Source organism: Punctularia strigosozonata (genome assembly GCF_000264995.1).
Source record: "Punctularia strigosozonata HHB-11173 SS5 unplaced genomic scaffold PUNSTscaffold_23, whole genome shotgun sequence".
Taxonomy (NCBI): domain Eukaryota; kingdom Fungi; phylum Basidiomycota; class Agaricomycetes; order Corticiales; family Punctulariaceae; genus Punctularia; species Punctularia strigosozonata.
In genome coordinates, this window is record NW_006767455.1 from 63,471 (window position 1) to 80,180 (window position 16,710).

Consider the following 16,710-nt stretch of genomic DNA (forward strand, 5'->3'; position numbering starts at 1 on the left):
TACTGCTAGCATGCGAGTGTGTTCCATAGTGGCGTGCAAGCAGGCAGAGAGATGCGAATTTGCACGATTCCCACGGGCTGCCTCCGCGCGGCCACAAGGCGTTTGCTGTCCGTACAGCTGGTGTACCAACGTTGAACGTCGAACGTTGAACCTCCATCAATTGGAAAATACAGAGGCCGTTCACGAACCTGGCATCACTGTACAACCTTGCCTTCGCGCCCACTTGTTCAACCAGCCGGTATTTGGCGTCCACTGGACACTTAACGTTCAGAACGCGCTCGTCTTTCTCTGCACTTTACCTCCATGAACCTCGGGAACCTCTTAGCGAGCAAGCTACACATCTCGTCCCCTGGCCATGATGTTACCTTGGGAAAGACCATAACGGAGTTTCGCGGATCTAAGCAGGTGCGTGTCTGATGGTTCTACGGCCATCTGTCGGAGCGCTTATGTAGCGACTCTTGAATAGACGTACGACGCCTTGCTCGTCATCGACGTCGAAGCAACGTGCCAAGCTGGCACAGACTTTGCGTGGCCGAATGAAATCATCGTGGGTCCTCCATACATTCACCTGCGACCCTCCACGCTGAGCTGCATCGACTCTAGGAATGGCCAGTGTGTTTGATGCGCTGGATGGACAAGGACGGGCCTTCTGGCGTCGCCAAGGACCTGCGGATAGTGGACGAGTTCAGGGCGTTCGTGAAGCCGACTTGGAGACCGGTGCTCAGCAAGTTCTGTACGGAGTTGACGGGAATCGAGCAGGTGGTGTGCAGTTAGCCCCATGTGAGGCTCACATAAACTCATTGGGTTGTTCGGCAGGCAGATGTCGACTCGGCTCCGACCTTCCCGGAGGTTTTGGCTTCGTTTCGCGGCTTCCTCGTCAAGAACGGGCTCCTCGACGCGGAAACAGACGAACGGCTCTGTCGTTTCTGTTTCTCTAGCGACGGACCATGGGATCTTCGCGACTTTCTTGTGAAGCAATGTTTCATATCGAAGGTCTGCGGTCACCCGATGCCCCATATGAATCTATCCTCATCGGCTTGATTTAGATCGACATCCCTCCTTGGATACCTATCGACTTCTTGGATACCCGCATCGTAGTTCAAGGACACGTCCGAAAGGACTTCCCAGATGGATCAAGGGTTAGTTTGGATCTATTGTCCACGTACAGCCTTGCTCACGCTTAGATCTTAGGTGCACCTCAACAAGCGCGCTCGTAGCCCTTCCATCGTGGCCCAGCTTCGCGGTCTTGGCCTTGAACCATTCGCAGGTCGGCAGCATTGTGGCATTGACGTAAGGGGCTTCCGTATATCGTAGAGGTCCCCACTGAGGGCGCCGGTTACGTTTTCGTTTATCAGGACGCTCGAAACGTCGCCAGGATCCTCGCGGAACTGGGGCGCAGGGGCGCGAAGCTCCAACCGAACAGCTCCATCGACCACAAGCGCAGGTGGCCTTGGATGGGAAAGAAAGGTCTGATTCTCGAGGAATACATCGCGGGCGCTCCTTAGGCGTATTGAAGGCGAGGCCCCATCCCGAGACGCATGGCGTTACCCCATGCCAAGGCTATGATCGTTGTGTTCACAGTGATTCGCATTCATACGCAGACACCGCTGACCTCCGGTCTCCTACTGCGAGGTCGCGGCTCGCGTCCCCACTCGGCGAGGGCGCCTCCGAACCACTCATCTGTGACTCAGTAGACGGCGATTTGCGAGATATATACATCCTGCCGGCGTGCTATCGCACCTCCGGCTTGTCCTCACACTTTCCCTCGCCATGAACCATCAAGCGCTCATCACAGTGCCATCGCTCCGCATAACCAGCCCTTCCACTGCTGCGGCGCGCCACCACCCGAGTATCGGGTTACCTCGACGAAGCACCGTTCAAACGACGAGGAAAAAAACCGTCGCATCTCGCCCCTCGCTATCGCCTTACCATGAGCGTTCATCCTCCCCTCCCCGACGAATTCCGGCAGGCCGTGGGACAGGGAACCCGCCCTACCGGTTAAAGACGGCTGACATGTCCTCCGACGAGAAAGGGTGGCGTTAGACTTCGCACGTGGCAATTCCCGTTTTGGTCGTGCTTCCCGAGCGCATCCCGATGATCGCTCCTGTCTTCCCGTCCAAGTTGCTCGATCGGACGCTCGCTGTAACCACACGAGCGTGCAGCGCTATTCGCGTCACGAAGATGGCTCGCACTGCGTTTGTTCAGAGTATGCCGGACTTGTGCGCCCATCGAACTTGTCGCGTCCCTTCCCTTGGATGGCGGTCATTCTGCGCATGACGTCGCCCGTCTTCCGCCCGCAGCATCTACACACAGCGGACCTTCATTTTGCGGTACATGGCCCCGCAACAGTGTATCGGAAGATTCGCGCGACGGTTTGGGAGACCGTCCCTACACACCTACCCAAAGGAACGGTCGTTCTCTGCGCCACTGCCGCCGCATTAGTTCAATCGAGTACGCTCGCGAATCCTCGAGCAGCGTCCAGAATGCTCCAGGATCGCCCCGATGTGGTCGCGTCCGTCATCGAGTCGTCAAACTGGACGTATATGGCAGGCACGACTCCTGGAAATGAAACTCCCCAAGGTTCATGGGACCATCGTACCATTCTCCCCGGATCCCGTTATTGGCGTCCCAATATGCCCTGTTCACTTCGCTGAATTCTGCAAATTCTTCAACGTCAACAGTCACGCAATGAAACTGGACCAAACAGTCACGATATTTTCCATAAGTCGGATATGATCTTCCTACGATCGAACCAAGACCAGACGATTCGCAAGGTTAATTATGTGTGGTCCTCCGCCGTATGTGCACCTGCCTTGCTGCCGCCCGCACTCAGCGATGATCAGATAAGATGAACTATTTCCGCAATTTCGTTTCTTAAGCCACGTTTTGCGACAAGTTCCGAGCAATCTGCGAATGACAGATGACGAATGCGCGTATGCCCCAAGACCGGCGTTGCGGTAGGCAATGGGAAAGGAAGCCCCTTCTTCAGCGCACGCCTGTGGCTCCCGCTGGCCTCCCCTTCCTCCAAATACCATTGTATGAAGACCAGGCACCTTACGGTCGCATCCCATTGGCTCGGATGGTCACGGACACGATGTCGCATCTGACCGGTATTCGCGTCTACGCCGCTCATCGTGGAATTCGCTAAATAACGGCATCTAGGCTTACTCGCGGCTCGTCGGGCTGTCGCCCAGAATGCATCGCGAACGTGCCTATCAGGCGGATCAGGGACTTGGCCTGTCGGCTCGTTCAAACGTCCCACTGCAACTCTCGAAGGAACGCTCGGGGAAGCGAGCGACGTGTGCAAGGTGAGAACATGGTTTCATCTGGCCGTTGCGGTTTGTCGTGCTGCAGCCCACATGATGCCAACTTCACCCATCGCTGAGAGATACACTCTATGAGGCGAAGGCTCTATGAGTCCCTGGTACACTCGTCGAGAGGAACCGCTTGAGTAGAGCCGAGAACGGAAAGCTGATGGGTTTCGTACGATCATCCTGGCCAGGTACACCCGACGTGTCCCGCCCGGTCGTCTCGCAGTGCTGCGCGACCGCGCGGATACTGCTGTGCGTTCGATTACAGCGTATGACCGCTTCGCCGCCCCGCCATCACCGCGTTTTGCGACGTTTGAAACTTGTAATGCTAACACAGCTTCTTGTCAAGGTCTGCATTCATCGCAAGCCGTTACTCTGCGCCACCGGTGTTCTTGGCAAATCGTGCGTCGGTAGCTTGTATACTTTTGGGCGTGTTTTTCTGCAAAACACCTGGCACTTACTGCCTCGCACTCTATCAACCTCAATGTTCGCTATAAGGAGGGCGCGCCGTTGCTTCGCGAAGCTGTGCATATCTGGAAGAAGATTCTCGTACCGCCCCTTCGGCTTCCCACCGACCCGAGATTGAGTTCCCATAACGAGCTCCCGATCCCGCGCTCATGCCCCAGCTATTCCACGCCCTCCTCGGTGTGTCCTCGGTCATTGTCTTCCGATGGCCAGGAGAGTGCGGTGGAGGGTCGTACCGGCGAGAAATATGACGCTTTCCGCGGACCGCCCATCACGGAGTGTGCGCGCAGCCGTTTGATCGCGCCTTTCGAGGCAACATAGGCTGCCGACGCTCGAGGCTTACGTCGGTGGTTGACTCCAAGTTGTACACGCGTACGGTCTCTCGAGTCCCCGCCACGATCTCCTACTTCGTAGGACGTTTCGCAGCGGTGTGCCGTGCGAATGTGCCTATTGCAGGTATATTTTCCTGTCTCCCATGTGAGTGTAGTCATATCCGCTGTACGGGGTGAAGCATTGCGATCCTCATACAGTAGAATGCTTCCCAAGGCGTCGCAAATCTGAAGATGGGGTTATGGACGCGCCGTTATGCCGCGACACACGCCCAACGCCTTTCGGAGCTCTCGACCTCTGCACGCTACCTAACAACTCACGGGCGATGGAGCAAACGTCCTTCATTGGCCGGAGTAGTGCCGATGGCTTAGCCCCACCCTTCAAGCACGCGATGCGTCCTCGCGACGGCTCCGACCACTGAGATATCGGCCTGCAATACTCGCAAGGAGCGGGTTTGAACTTGCTCCCACCACCGCTTACCGGAGGAGGCCGTGGAAGACCCTGCGCACAGGCTGCGTGGCGCTGCCAATGGCGCCCTATCATTACCATTTGCTCCTCCCGGGGTTCAGGGAGCACCGTGGTATTCACGTTTTGTCGTCTCACGGGTCGCCGCCTGGGGAGAGCATAAGTAGAGGGCGCAGTTTCAAGATACCGGTGCCTTGGTCTCTGGCACACTCTCCACCGCTGCCTACCTGCAGGAGTCACCCATCAGTGACCTCCCACTCCTCCTGCATCCCATAGCCTCCAGTCTCTTCCGACAATGACGACTGTCGTTTCGATTGACCCGGCTCCTGCCTACAACGACGCAGAGAGGGGCACCCTCGACATTACCTCCAGGCTCCCGGTTGCCAGCTCGTACCCCGACGAGAAGAAGGCAAACCTCGTAGTCGCGGAGGTCATCCCCGCCAAGAAAGACACGCCAGCCCCGGCTCCGAAGCCGGTGAGCAAGCCACCGAAGCACAAGCCTTCCGCTTGGACGCGATGGCAGGTATGGTTCAACACGTACAGGTGAGTAATGATTGCCCCAATCACGTCGTCGAAGGTCTCTGACAATTTGTTACAGGAAGTTCTTCGTCTTCACGTTCAGCTTGAATATGATCGGCCTCGGTCTTACTGCGTCGGGGCATTGGCACTACCCGCTCAAGTTCCCCGGCGCTTTCATTCTGGGCAATCTGCAAGTGGCGATCCTTGTCCGAAACGAGTTGTTCGGTCGCTTCCTCTACCTGACATGCAACACCTTGTTCGCTAAGGTAACATTAGTCACACCATCTCACTTTTATGTACTGACGAGCCCTCCGCAGTGGACACCCTTATGGTGGCGCTTGGGCTGCACCTCGGTCCTCCAGCATCTTGGCGGTATCCACAGCGGTTGTGCCGTCTCCGGACTGATCTGGCTGCTGTATCACGTCGTCAATCTGTTCCGGGCGATGCACAGCTACAACGACTCGGTCCTGGCGTTTGGAGTCGCCACGAACTTTGTAGTGGCTGCCGCCGCTCTGTCCGCCTTCCCGTGGATCCGGAACAACCACCACAACGTCTTCGAGCGGAACCACCGTGCTTTCGGTTGGTTGGGCATCATCATCACCTGGGCTTTCACTATCCTCGGTGATTTGTGGGATGTAAACACTCGGACCTGGAACCTGAGCGGCGTTCACCTGGTGAAGCAACAGGACTTCTGGTACATCATCATGATGACCACTTTGTGAGTCCTCGTTTCAACCTTTCGCCGATAGTGATGGTAATCGTTCTTTGCAGCGTCGCCATTCCCTGGATTTGCACTCGCGAAGTCGAGGTCGACATTGAGCTTCCTTCTCCTAAAGTTGCCATCGTCCGCTTCAAGCGGGGCATGCAGCAAGGTCTCTTAGGGCGTATCTCCCGTCACCCGATCAAGGAGTACCATGCGTTTGGTATCATCTCTGAGGGCACGCACTCCAAGTACCACTACATGATCTGTGGTGTGCAAGGCGACTTCACGCGCAGTCTCGTCAACGACCCCCCTCGCACGCTTTGGACGCGTCAGCTAAAGGTGTGTAACGCATGCGATCCGCCCGCTTCATTTTTTCTCATACATGCTCCACAGTTCGCCGGCATTTCCAACACGTCCACCCTGTACAAGCGTGGCATTCGTATTTGCACGGGCACTGGCATTGGAGCCGCTCTCTCGACTTGCATCCAATCACCGAACTGGTGCGTTCCTTCTCACTCTTCTGCAAACATCACAACACAACACTCACGCCTTCGTATCTTCTTGCTCTACCAGGTTCCTTATCTGGATCGGTGGGTTACACCACTATTTTCGTGTGTAGGAAGCCACTGACGAGCGTTTGTTCTCCGATAGGCTCCGATCAGGAAAAGACCTTCGGCCCGACCATCAGCGGTCTCATCCACAGGAACATCGAGCCCGAGCGAGTACTGCTGTGGGACTCGAAAGTTCGTGGCGGTCGCCCTGATACCATGAAAATTCTGAAGGAGATATATCACTCCTTCGGTGCTGAAGGTTCGTCTTACGGGTGCCTCGACTCACACGCTCTTACTGAACCGCGTGCTTCCGCAGTTGTCTTCATCACCTCGAACTATGTCGGCAACTTCGAGATCATGCATGGGTGAGCCTATTGCAATCTCTCAATCTCTGGGGCAGTTCTGACGTCTCGAGCAGTTGCAAGGAGGCCGGCATCCCCGCCTTCGGAACGCTTTGGGACTTCGTGAGTTCCCCGCCGCGTCTTATTCTCTTGAGCGCACTACTGACGCTCTCTCGTTCAGTAAACGGTCGCGGGCTTTTCCATTGTCGCATGCTCATTTGGGGGCCTTGCTGAAGGCAGCGCAGCGCGTTCAGACACTGAATATTTACCAGCAGGCCGGGATTCATCAGGGCGACAACCACGCACTATCTATCGCCAGATCCCATAGAAGGCCTTGCATGGACTTACTGTAATTTTGCACGGAATGTATAATGATATCTCGGTATGCAATGCACGCACGTAGCTCATGACCCTTCGAAGCTTCACCGCTTGTGAAAACACCGTGAGAATCCTGCTGCAGGGTCGCATCGTGTCTTCGTCACGCTCAGGCCCGTCGTTCCGTGTTGGCCTAGACAATCTTCCTTCGCAGAAGCGGGTGCATATCACGCTGAAAGGCGAAATAACTCCCAACCCCGTTCGTCGTTGCGGAGCCATCCTACGACACACCACTCGTCATGCAATTTTGCCATGATGATGACAAGTACTATCTAACGATTTTCAGTGCGATCAATTTTGGACAAATGGGTGCAAGCTTCTGGTCACTGAGGTTTCAAGTTCGATAAGATGTAGTTTGGCAGTGACTACTCGGACCCGACCTTCTCCTCTTGGTTCGAGTCTCCTCCTGGGCGGTCCATATGAACCAGATATAAGTACCCTATCCGCAGCCATCATAGTCCGTCTTGCGCTACTTGCTCCGCACTTTGGTAGCTACCGCGATGCATCCTTCGCGCTTCCGTGCTCCGTCGTCGAACTTGGCAGAATTTCGACACCCTCCGACTGCGCACGGAATGCGCAGTGACAGCTGAAGGTGTTCCTAGGTTCCACGCTCCAAAGCGGGAGCAAACAGAGCTTGCTCCGGGCGAGTCGTTCTGGCGAACGTGACACGGCTGCGTCGCCTGCTTCAGGGCTGGCGCTCACACCCTTGGGGTCATTCGGTCAATCCCCGGAGAACACTGGCAAGCCGGCGACGGTGTCGTGTGTGCGACGACCAGCCTCGTTCTGTGCACGAAGCCTTGATCAGCACACGGGAATGCGTCGCTATTGTGCGCCGGTCTTGGGCATGTGGTCTGTCTGCTTCGCAAGATCAGATCCTCTCCTTCTGTTCATCCGCAGTGCAGAACCAAGACGTATGGGATTGCTCAAACTCCACTTTTTTATGGCTGAGATCATACATTGTCGCTCGTATGAGGCTCACTGTTGGTCGATATGCTCAAGACCTCATCTCATTGGATACTATACCCTTGCGCTAGCTGGTTATATCTGCAGATCCGAGTCACCAATATGAAACTGTGGAATATGGTCTTGTGGGAAGCTATATATACTGAAACTCATCCATGCATGAGCAGATGACCTCGACGCTTAAGGATGGTTCATCATCGCTTCTACGACGCTTATCCGGAAACCATCTCATGCAGTCTGCAGCGTGAGCCCCGCCGACATTGTCATTCATTTCCCTCGCCGGTGACTCCATCGGACTTCCCTCGAAGCCAAAATCTCTCTCAGATCTTGAAACTAGCAATAACTCAGAAGGGAGTTCTCACTTTCTAGATGCTTCCATTCCGTCGCCTCGCGCTTCGGTCTCGGACGGCAATAGTGGAATGAGAAGGATTGACCGTATATATTAGACGTTGGTCAACGGACTCCTCTAGTTGGCACCGCCGATGTCCACTCCTTTCACCCTCGGTCCCGAGATAATGCTCACTACTTGTGCGATAGTATCCACATCGGAAGTTTGGCATATATCATAGATACGTCCACGCCCTCACGGTCATGTCCACATCCGTTGTAGTGCGCCACGGGTTATTAGAGACGCCTCGGATATGATCATGTTCATGAAACTATAACTTCATCTTAATTCAATCTTATGCGTGCTTCACTGCACTTCGAACACCGACGGCCTGAGTGAATACATCCGCATTAGCCCTTCGACGCATATATGCTTTGACCTATGCAACTGTAACACTAAATCGTCATGAACGGCTATTTTGACGAGGATTATAGTGTTGTTGCAACGTCTGTAGCCTGAGCCAATGCATCCTCGTCAAACGCTTCGATGCATTCACTTACACCTTTGTGACCAATGCTACTTCATCAGACCCGCTTTCATGAGGTCCCAGTGTCGACGACCCTGCATTATCCCAGTCCAGGCATGTTTCGGGCAGACGAGAATCTATCGACGTACTATTGGTCTCCGCGAGGGGGAAGCTCCCCGACGTGCGCGCCATTGACTCAGGTTCGACGCTGCAGAGTCTAGAGGGTCGAGCTATACGTCTAGGGAGTGTGGCAATAGAATATGGGGCAATTCTCGGAGAGGTCTGATTTCGATCAGAACTTCTGTCGATGCCGTGCTGCGACGGTACCCAGCTGTCCTACCTGATCGAGACTGTACAGCATCGAGCCTCTTCGCCGTCGGAGGCGTGCTATGTGCATGCTGCTCATGTCCAGAACAAACCTGGCGCTCAGACAAGCGCCTACCACACATGGTACTCGTAAGATATCGCAACCATCGGGCGCGCTGCCCAACAACTTTTTCGTGTAGACAAAGCCCATGTCTATGCGCTCGTCCCAAGGATGTCAGCTTGCCGAGGCGATGACGCAGGTCCAGAGACGAACTGTGTAGCTTCTGAGAGAGCGGTCTCGATGATGCGCACAACGCGTACGTCCAAAGATCCGTGCGCAGATTGTGCGATAGGGATTCGCAACCTTAGGTCACATAAGTATGTAGTCGGAGCGGTCTAGAACGCGTGCGCATATAGCCTGAGTCCGTATCGCCCGGATCCACGGATAGCGTTGGAGACTCGGAGCGAGCGTCCATCGAACTCAGCACTTCTGCCGCAAAGCTGTGGGCAAGTGCTTATCGCGCCGTCCTGACTCGGTATCTATGCGCATCAAGAACGTGGAGATCGCAATGATGTGTAGGATGCAGCGCGCGGACATTTGATTGACTCCGTCGTAGCGTTGGTGCAGAGGTCGGGAGGATTCGCGTCGTTCCCACTTGGCTCGCGACCGCACGCCTTCCTTTGTGGTGCGCCTCACTTATCGTGCTGTAGACACGATGGGGTGGAGTCGTGAGTATGTACGAACACAATAAAGCGTCTCCGAGGCTGTTAAGAGTCCTTATCTTTACGGCTTGCAACAGCTCGCATACAGCCTGTGATCCCTCCTCCGACAACACATGGCCGGCCATCCCTTCCGATCCGTTTGCCGTTGAGATATATTGCTTTGGAACCCCCGTCCTTCCATATTGCCCTGGTCTGCCTCGAGGTCGATCCGTTGCTCAGTAGCTTGCCCAGAATCGACACGGCCGCAACGGTGTCCAATATACTCGTTGGATCATGTGAACGTGAGAGGGCTCTGACTCCTGAATCAACGGCCTCGTGTCCGTTTCAGCTTGTAGAGACCAGCCTTGTGTATACATATGTAGTATGCGCCGGCATCTTGGACCGAAGTCTATAGACGTTGTTCTGATCCTTCAGCAAGACAGCAGAGAAACAGCAAAAACAGACCGGGATAAAAACGCTCTTAGCGCCGATGAGAACGGCCTTTTTTCGCTTATCAATATCAATGTATCAAGACCTTATCAATGTCGCGGCGACCTCCGTCGACCGAACGCTGTCGCGGTTTCTCCCGGCATGCCGCGGACCCTTCGCCATTGGCTGACGCGAGTCTGACACTAACTCGGGCTTCTCCCGTGGGCAACGTCACACGTTGCGTCGTCCCCGCTCGAAGCCAGAACGCGCGTTCTCCGAGATAGGGGCTATCGGCCGACCAAGTATGAAGCAAAAAAGCCTGTATATTCCCCGGGTGCCAGATACCAGACCAGAGACGACAAGAAACATGGGCGGGCCAGTATATATAGTACAGTGTAAGGCGAAGACGTATACGGGAGGAGGAGACTAATAGCGTCAGAGGGAGTAGGAGGGAAGGAGCAAATCTGTGGAAAAAAAGTGCGACGACGTATGCTATGGATAGCGAGGGGAAATATATAGGTCTACAGTATGCACAAGCAGAACGGCAAATGATGATGTGGATGGGATGACGGGCACCGTTAACAGGTGGATGCCGATGGTGGATTCGGGTAGGGGGGTGGGGGGGTAGGGGAATAATAAGCGAGGGCCGTCTGAGTGGGGTGCGAGGAGATGATAGACGAATAGAGAGACGAGAGATGAGAAGATAGCGGACATTGTCGAAGCTAGCTGCACTCCGGGTAGTAGGCGCGCTCGCGCTCGAACGTGCGAGGCTCGTCGGCGGCGAACGGGAGCGGGTCGAGCTCGAACGGGTTGAAGAAGGCATCGTCGACGTCAACGTAGACGCTCACGAGCGGCTGGCGCTCGGCCGGGAGCGGGACGGACGCCGGGTCGACGACGAGCGCGGAGAGAGACGACGTCGAGCGACCCCAGGGCGTGAGCGGCGCGTCCGACTCGTCGTCCGAGGTGTCCTCGATCGCGTCGGGCATCGGCAAGTCCGCGTGGTCGTCGGCGGGCGCATACGTGAAGGGCAGTGCGTCCGCGTAGGGCGGTGAGATAGAGGCGTCGACGTCGGAACTGAAATAGTTGAAAGAGGTGGCGGGCAGAGGCGGGTACGGCACGGGATATTGGTACGGGATAGCGACGGGTGCGGAGGGCGGGCCGAGGAGGTCATCTGAAGACGACGAGGGCGAGGCGAAAGGCGTGAACTCGGCGGTGTCGTCGTCCTCATCTTCGTCGACGGCCAGCACCGCGACTTGAACGTCTATTTCCGCATCGTTCTCTGCGTCATCGTCATTCAGGTTCTCGAGCAGCGAGTCGAGCCACTCGTCCTCTGAGCCACGTTTATCGGAAGCTAACAGCGCGTCGACGTCGGGGAACATAAACGACTCCCCGAGGCTGTCTTCGACCTCGTCTTCCTCGTGCTCATGTTCTTCTTGATGTCCGTCTTGTTCGGGAGCATATGTGCACGTAGCGCTGCACCGCTCCTTATCGGCGACGGCTGGGTGCGAGCGCACGATCGAGTTTTTGAGCAGCACCCAGCGGTGGAGGCTGCACGAGTCCTTGCTCCCCGAGCTCGACACCGACTGCAGCTTGCTGCGGGCGAGGGTGGAGAGCGAGGACGACAGGGACGCGGCGGAGGCGGACAGGGAGGACATCTCTCTGGCCTTCGGTAGGCGGGGACGGGAGGGAGAGGGGGCGGTGGCGGGGCGGGGTGGCGTAGCGAGGCGGGGTGGACCGTATATGCTTGTATGCGCGGGCCTGCGGACATGAATGAAGGAAGGGAGACAACGTGGTAGTCAGCACGCGACTCTTTTACGCGAGCGGGAGGGATAGAGTGTGGCGGGGTTTGGCAAAACTACTCACGAAGCAACGGCAAAACGCGGGTGACTATCAGTTGTGTATACGGTATACCAGCTCGGGGGCGTGCAGGGGATTGCCAGTCTTGGTTGAGACCCGGGGCAATTGGTGGAGCATGCTTGTGTTGTGCCTTCGACGCAGGGCGCGCGCGTGGTGAGGACAGACCGGTCTTGCGACGTACGCAGGAGGGGCGGCGACAAGGAATGTCGGACGACGGGGGTGGACGACGGAAGGGGCTTAGACACTCATGACGGCGGTGGAGGGGAGGAGCGACGAGCTGGAACAGACGCCTGCGACGCTAAATACCGCGCCCGGTCACGTGCTCACCGTAACAAGGGGTGACTCGGCTATTCCGCCGACGGTCCAATGGCATCAACGCCCGAGGCCGCCCGACGCGGCTTTCGCCCTTCGCGCTCGGCGATGGCGAGTACCTTCGCGATACGCTTGCGCCCGTCTTGCGCGAAATCGAACCTCCCCTCCGCGGAACTCACGCCATCCACGGGTTGCCACACACACATATTTCACCGCGCTGGTCCTCCGCGTCATTCACGATCCGTATTGCGAGTTTAAATATACACAGCACATTGCAACAACAACGACTCGAACCGATGATTAGTATCATGTCCATGCGAAATCCGAGACAATCGAATCAATAACTCTGCAGATCTGATGGGCCCCGCGACCAAGGGACAGACAGGTCCCCCTCAATGAGGCGATCTCAGCCGACGTCCATTTGATGGTCCTGACTCTCGTCCTTTTCCGTCTCCAGGAGCTTCTGCAGCTTTCCCACGCTCTTCGGCTCGAGGTCCCGGGCAACAGCCAGCAGCTGCGCAGCTTTGAGCGCGTCCCCGATGAGCCGGTACACCTTCGCGAGCTGGAACACAACGTTCGACTCCCCGGGCGACGAGTCGTGCAGGTGCTCCAGGTCCGTAATCGCTTCCTGTAAACACATACGCCACGACGACGGAGCACAGCAATCGCAATTAATGTTTCGATCAATGTCAGATCACACGACGACAACAAGGCGCGAGATGAGCCCACCTGGTAGCGCTTCATGCTGATAAGCATTTTCGCTCGCCGATAACGTGCGAGCGCGTTCTCGGGCGACAGCTGGATAGCCTTGTTGAGATACCTCATCGTGGCTTCCGTATCGTGGCGCCGCTCCGCACACTGTATTCGAAAAGACGCCGGTGAGCCTTAGATAAACCGCTCCGAGACGGTAAGGAAGCCACATACGATAGCCAAACACGCGACCATAACCGCGTTCCCCGGACAGATGTCCGAGGCCCTTTGGTAGTGATACTCCGCCATTCGCAGCTTGTTCGTCTTGAGATAGCACGATCCCAGGCCGTACCTGTGGGAAAGACGGGAGTAATACATGAGCATCTGCAACCAGACTTCTGCCACGGTTCTGGCGCGGGCCAACCGCCGCGCTCTCGGCACATTGGAGTGCCGCCCACGCCGGCGCACAGAAGCGCCCCCTCGGCACACCGCGCCGCCCGACCAGCAGGGATTCGTACGTACCAAGCGGAATAATGGCGCGAATCCGCGCGCAGCGCCGCCTGAAAGTGCGCCATCGCCTCCTCCACGTTCTCGTCCAGCGTCTCGTGCCCGCTCAGCGCGTGGGCGTACGCGCACCCGGGGTCGAGCTGGACCGCGCGCCGGAAGCACGTCAGCGCCTGCGCGCGCTCCTTCTGCAGCGAAAAGCAGTTGCCGACCGCGATCCACGTCTGCGGCGCGCGCGGGTCGATCCCGATCAGCTCCTGCGCGAGGAACGAGAGCTGCACGGGCTTCTGCAGGTGCCAAAGCAGGGTGGAGTACACGTCCATATCCCAGAGCCGGAACGGCTCCAGCGTCCGCACGGCCTGGAACGCGCGCTCCGACTGAGGGGAAAGGGCAGACGGTTAGTCGCCGCTCGGGCACCGAGATGGGGTGCAAACGGCTCACCGAGGCGTAATCGGCCCTTTCGTAATGCGCCTTGCCGACCATGGACATGACCCATGGGCTTCGCTGGTGTATTGCGGGAAGCTTCTCGAGCTCTTGTAAGCACAACTTCGTGTCGTACATGGCCAAAGCACGCGTTGCCCGCGCGAAGAGACGCATTAGGTCGTATATGTAAAGATCAGCCTGCTCCATCAAGTAAGCGTCTTGCGCTGCCTGCTCGTCTGCTGTTGTCCAAACGGTGGGTGCGGGTGATTCTTCAGAATGGGGCACGGCAGGAGGCGAGGGCGAATACGCATTCTCGCTGCCGGTCTGCAGTTCCTCGTCACCCTCTGTGTCGTTGGATCGCGTCCGACCATGGACCGCAGGTCTTCTCCGGGTGCTTGTCTGAGGGACGAGAGAGTAAGCTTCACCGGAACGCTCGCTATCTTAGAAAGCCATGGAGACTGACCTTGCCAGCCGGCTTACTACCACCGTTCAATAACCGCGTGCTCCTCCGGGTGACAGCCGCCGCAGGCTCCCGCCCGTTCTTCGCGCTGGCAGCAGCGGCCTTGGGCTGGGAACGACGACCGGATGATGAGAAGATATTAGCAAGCGTCAATGCCGGGCGTGCGCGTGCCTTTTTCGACGTGTCGTCCGTATCGAGGGTCGAAGGAGGAGTGGGCTTTACGGCGTCCGTCGCGGCGGCGTTCTGTCCGTTTCGTCGCGTCGACGTCTGGCGCAGCCGCTTGGTCACGGGCCCGGTCTCGTCGGCTGAGGAGAGGGGGCGCGGGGGGACGGGCTGGGGGGCAGGGACGGGCGCGGATGGCTGGGTGTGGGCGTTGAGAGGGGCGGGAGGAGGGGGCATGATGCCGGCTATGCGGTTGGGGCGGATGGAGGTCTGGATGGAGTTGTCGGGGAGCGATTCGTTGCTATTGAGCCGTCAGTATTTCCTCATGCTGCACTTTCATATCGTGATATCGAAAACACGTACCCAGGGGTCATTCGAAATGGCTGTAGGGGTTGATTATGGCGCAGAAAAAGATTCCCGGCTGCGTTCGCGGGCCCTGCAGGAGTGAAGAAGCCAGCGCCTGAAGCAACCGGAACAGGTTGAGCCGGTGGTCTTGTTGGGGGTACCTCTGATGGAGGACCCTGTTTGACGGGTGGTGGCCGCGTTGGGAAGAGCTCGTCAACTTCCGGCGCTAACCCTGAGGTAGAAAATCAGGTACTTGAAGCTGCAGAAATGACTGGCATACAGACCTGTTGCGCAAAGGCCCTCGAACGCTTCCCATAGCATCGGGTTATGGGTCAAAGCTTGGCGAAAACTGGGTGCGGCCTGATCGGGCAGATGTCCCTTCAGCGCCATCTGCCCTGCGCGACAGTGTAGGACTCCTTCTTCCGGAAAAGCGGCGGCAGTTCTGGGGCCCATAGATGCTACAGGTCGCGCACCACATTCACTGACATATTTCATTTATATGTTGATCGATCACGTACGGGAAGGGACATAACTGGAGTTCCTCAAGCTCGCCTCGAGGCTCTCCCTTGCCTGCCTGTACCTCCCGATTGCCGTACAACACTTGGCCTTGAGCTCGTGGCATCCCTGACATACGTCCGTCGGCGCTACATTCACGACACACAGCGCCGACTGCGTCAGTCCCGCGTGGAAGAGCGCGGTCGCATACAGATGACGCGCGTCATGGTTGTGCTGATCAAGCGCGAAGTACCGCTCCGCATAGAAGATGGCCGACCGATGGAGCCCAGCGTCGACGCAAGACCAGATTAGAGAGCTAAACCGTTGACACAGGTGCGGTACGAAGGCGGGCGTGGCTTCTGGCTGCATGTTGGTCTACGGAAATGGCATAGATGCTGGAAGGGTGTAACAAATCGTCGTATGGCCGCCCTGCAGAGCCCTGAGACGAGAGAAAGTAGTAAGCAGCCCGTCCCTAGGGCCGATAGAGTTGAATAACGCTCAAGATGAGAGCGGAGAAAGGAAGGGATATTGTAAATGAACGCCGCCCGTATTCACAACGCCCAACCGGGAAGAACCCGTGGTGGGCTCACGTGATCACCGTGTTCGTGTTTTTCAAGTCCGTTTTCCGCCAAACAGCGCATCATGATCGGATCCACCTGCAAGGTCATCCTGCTGTCCTCCTATAAAGCTGGTGCTCGACGCGCAAAAAGGAAAAAATCGGTGACTCTGGGTGAAGATGCTCAGAATGAACGCGGCTGGACGTCCTGGCTTCAATATCTGGCCTGCATGCGAAAAGAACTAGAAGCTTCGGGCCGGAGATCTCACGCGCCCGGATAAGTATTCTTCGCGGGCAATGACAATGCGTGCTATGTCTGTTCGAGGTATTTACATAACAGCTGCGTACAGGGCTGCGCAGGAAAACCAATTCAGGAGGGGATTACACTGATTGTTGAGCAAGGACAATGTACCTGAAATCGGTGTACTTTTCGTTGACCGCTCAGTATACATCTCAAGCTCATGACCGGGCGGTACCGGTTACAGCTGGCTGCATATACGTTTCAAACGTCACAGGTCCGGGTTCTAGTACTTGGCGGGCTTGCTCGACATCAGCTCTATGGCGGCAATCCGAAGTTCTCCTCGCACGGCCA

The 16,710-nt window shown here is 56.8% G+C and overlaps 6 protein-coding genes across 6 annotated transcripts; 3 read left to right on the forward strand and 3 right to left on the reverse strand.

Moving 5' to 3' along the window:
• The first annotated feature begins 104 nt into the window (after window positions 1-104).
• On the forward strand, window positions 105-1,755 carry PUNSTDRAFT_146951 (uncharacterized protein). The gene is made up of 7 exons (XM_007389046.1): window positions 105-405; window positions 467-547; window positions 604-759; window positions 817-993; window positions 1,047-1,139; window positions 1,192-1,290; window positions 1,356-1,755. The coding sequence occupies exons 1-7, from the start codon at window positions 304-306 to the stop codon at window positions 1,503-1,505; spliced, it is 858 nt and encodes a 285-aa protein (XP_007389108.1). The 5' UTR covers window positions 105-303; the 3' UTR covers window positions 1,506-1,755.
• Window positions 1,756-1,758: 3 nt separating this feature from the next.
• On the forward strand, window positions 1,759-2,796 carry PUNSTDRAFT_123213 (uncharacterized protein). Its single transcript, XM_007389047.1, has 2 exons — window positions 1,759-1,890; window positions 1,936-2,796. The coding sequence occupies exon 2, from the start codon at window positions 2,256-2,258 to the stop codon at window positions 2,652-2,654; it is 399 nt and encodes a 132-aa protein (XP_007389109.1). The 5' UTR covers window positions 1,759-1,890; window positions 1,936-2,255; the 3' UTR covers window positions 2,655-2,796.
• A 464-nt stretch (window positions 2,797-3,260) lies between these two features.
• Window positions 3,261-3,759, reverse strand: PUNSTDRAFT_123214 (uncharacterized protein). The gene has a single exon (XM_007389048.1). It carries the CDS (start codon window positions 3,491-3,493, stop codon window positions 3,323-3,325), a length of 171 nt encoding a protein of 56 aa, XP_007389110.1. The 5' UTR covers window positions 3,494-3,759; the 3' UTR covers window positions 3,261-3,322.
• Window positions 3,760-4,866: 1,107 nt separating this feature from the next.
• On the forward strand, window positions 4,867-6,878 carry PUNSTDRAFT_146952 (uncharacterized protein; the record flags this gene model as incomplete). The annotated part of the gene is made up of 10 exons (XM_007389049.1): window positions 4,867-5,114; window positions 5,170-5,356; window positions 5,408-5,808; window positions 5,862-6,132; window positions 6,187-6,293; window positions 6,367-6,383; window positions 6,445-6,603; window positions 6,661-6,709; window positions 6,763-6,808; window positions 6,867-6,878. The coding sequence occupies 10 exons, from the start codon at window positions 4,867-4,869 to the stop codon at window positions 6,867-6,869; spliced, it is 1,488 nt and encodes a 495-aa protein (XP_007389111.1). The 3' UTR covers window positions 6,870-6,878.
• A 3,944-nt stretch (window positions 6,879-10,822) lies between these two features.
• PUNSTDRAFT_146953 (uncharacterized protein) lies at window positions 10,823-12,416 on the reverse strand. Its single transcript, XM_007389050.1, has 2 exons — window positions 12,178-12,416; window positions 10,823-12,072 (listed from the first exon to the last, which is right to left on the reverse strand). Exon 2 carries the CDS (start codon window positions 11,967-11,969, stop codon window positions 11,037-11,039), a length of 933 nt encoding a protein of 310 aa, XP_007389112.1. The 5' UTR covers window positions 11,970-12,072; window positions 12,178-12,416; the 3' UTR covers window positions 10,823-11,036.
• A 292-nt stretch (window positions 12,417-12,708) lies between these two features.
• PUNSTDRAFT_93841 (TPR-like protein) lies at window positions 12,709-16,094 on the reverse strand. Its single transcript, XM_007389051.1, has 9 exons — window positions 15,586-16,094; window positions 15,352-15,525; window positions 15,086-15,299; window positions 14,564-15,023; window positions 14,119-14,499; window positions 13,696-14,054; window positions 13,408-13,525; window positions 13,213-13,341; window positions 12,709-13,111 (listed from the first exon to the last, which is right to left on the reverse strand). The coding sequence occupies exons 1-9, from the start codon at window positions 15,929-15,931 to the stop codon at window positions 12,890-12,892; spliced, it is 2,403 nt and encodes an 800-aa protein (XP_007389113.1). The 5' UTR covers window positions 15,932-16,094; the 3' UTR covers window positions 12,709-12,889.
• Window positions 16,095-16,710: the final 616 nt, after the last annotated feature.

What these genes read in the sequence shown, in the direction of transcription:
- PUNSTDRAFT_146951 (XM_007389046.1), top strand. Translation starts at nt 304, where the DNA reads ATGAACCTCGGGAACCTCTTAGCGAGCAAGCTACACATCTCGTCCCCT. An exon ending in CGTGGCCGAATGAAATCATC is followed by an intron (nt 548 to 603) that starts GTGGGTCCTCCA and finishes CATCGACTCTAG; the next exon opens with GAATGGCCAGTGTGTTTGAT. An exon ending in AGCAATGTTTCATATCGAAG is followed by an intron (nt 994 to 1,046) that starts GTCTGCGGTCAC and finishes GGCTTGATTTAG; the next exon opens with ATCGACATCCCTCCTTGGAT.
- PUNSTDRAFT_123213 (XM_007389047.1), top strand. Translation starts at nt 2,256, where the DNA reads ATGGCGGTCATTCTGCGCATGACGTCGCCCGTCTTCCGCCCGCAGCAT.
- PUNSTDRAFT_123214 (XM_007389048.1), bottom strand. Translation starts at nt 3,493, where the DNA reads ATGATCGTACGAAACCCATCAGCTTTCCGTTCTCGGCTCTACTCAAGC.
- PUNSTDRAFT_146953 (XM_007389050.1), bottom strand. Translation starts at nt 11,969, where the DNA reads ATGTCCTCCCTGTCCGCCTCCGCCGCGTCCCTGTCGTCCTCGCTCTCC.
- PUNSTDRAFT_93841 (XM_007389051.1), bottom strand. Translation starts at nt 15,931, where the DNA reads ATGCAGCCAGAAGCCACGCCCGCCTTCGTACCGCACCTGTGTCAACGG. An exon ending in CCATTTCGAATGACCCCTGG is followed by an intron (nt 15,024 to 15,085) that starts GTACGTGTTTTC and finishes ACGGCTCAATAG; the next exon opens with CAACGAATCGCTCCCCGACA. An exon ending in GTAGTAAGCCGGCTGGCAAG is followed by an intron (nt 14,500 to 14,563) that starts GTCAGTCTCCAT and finishes CTCGTCCCTCAG; the next exon opens with ACAAGCACCCGGAGAAGACC.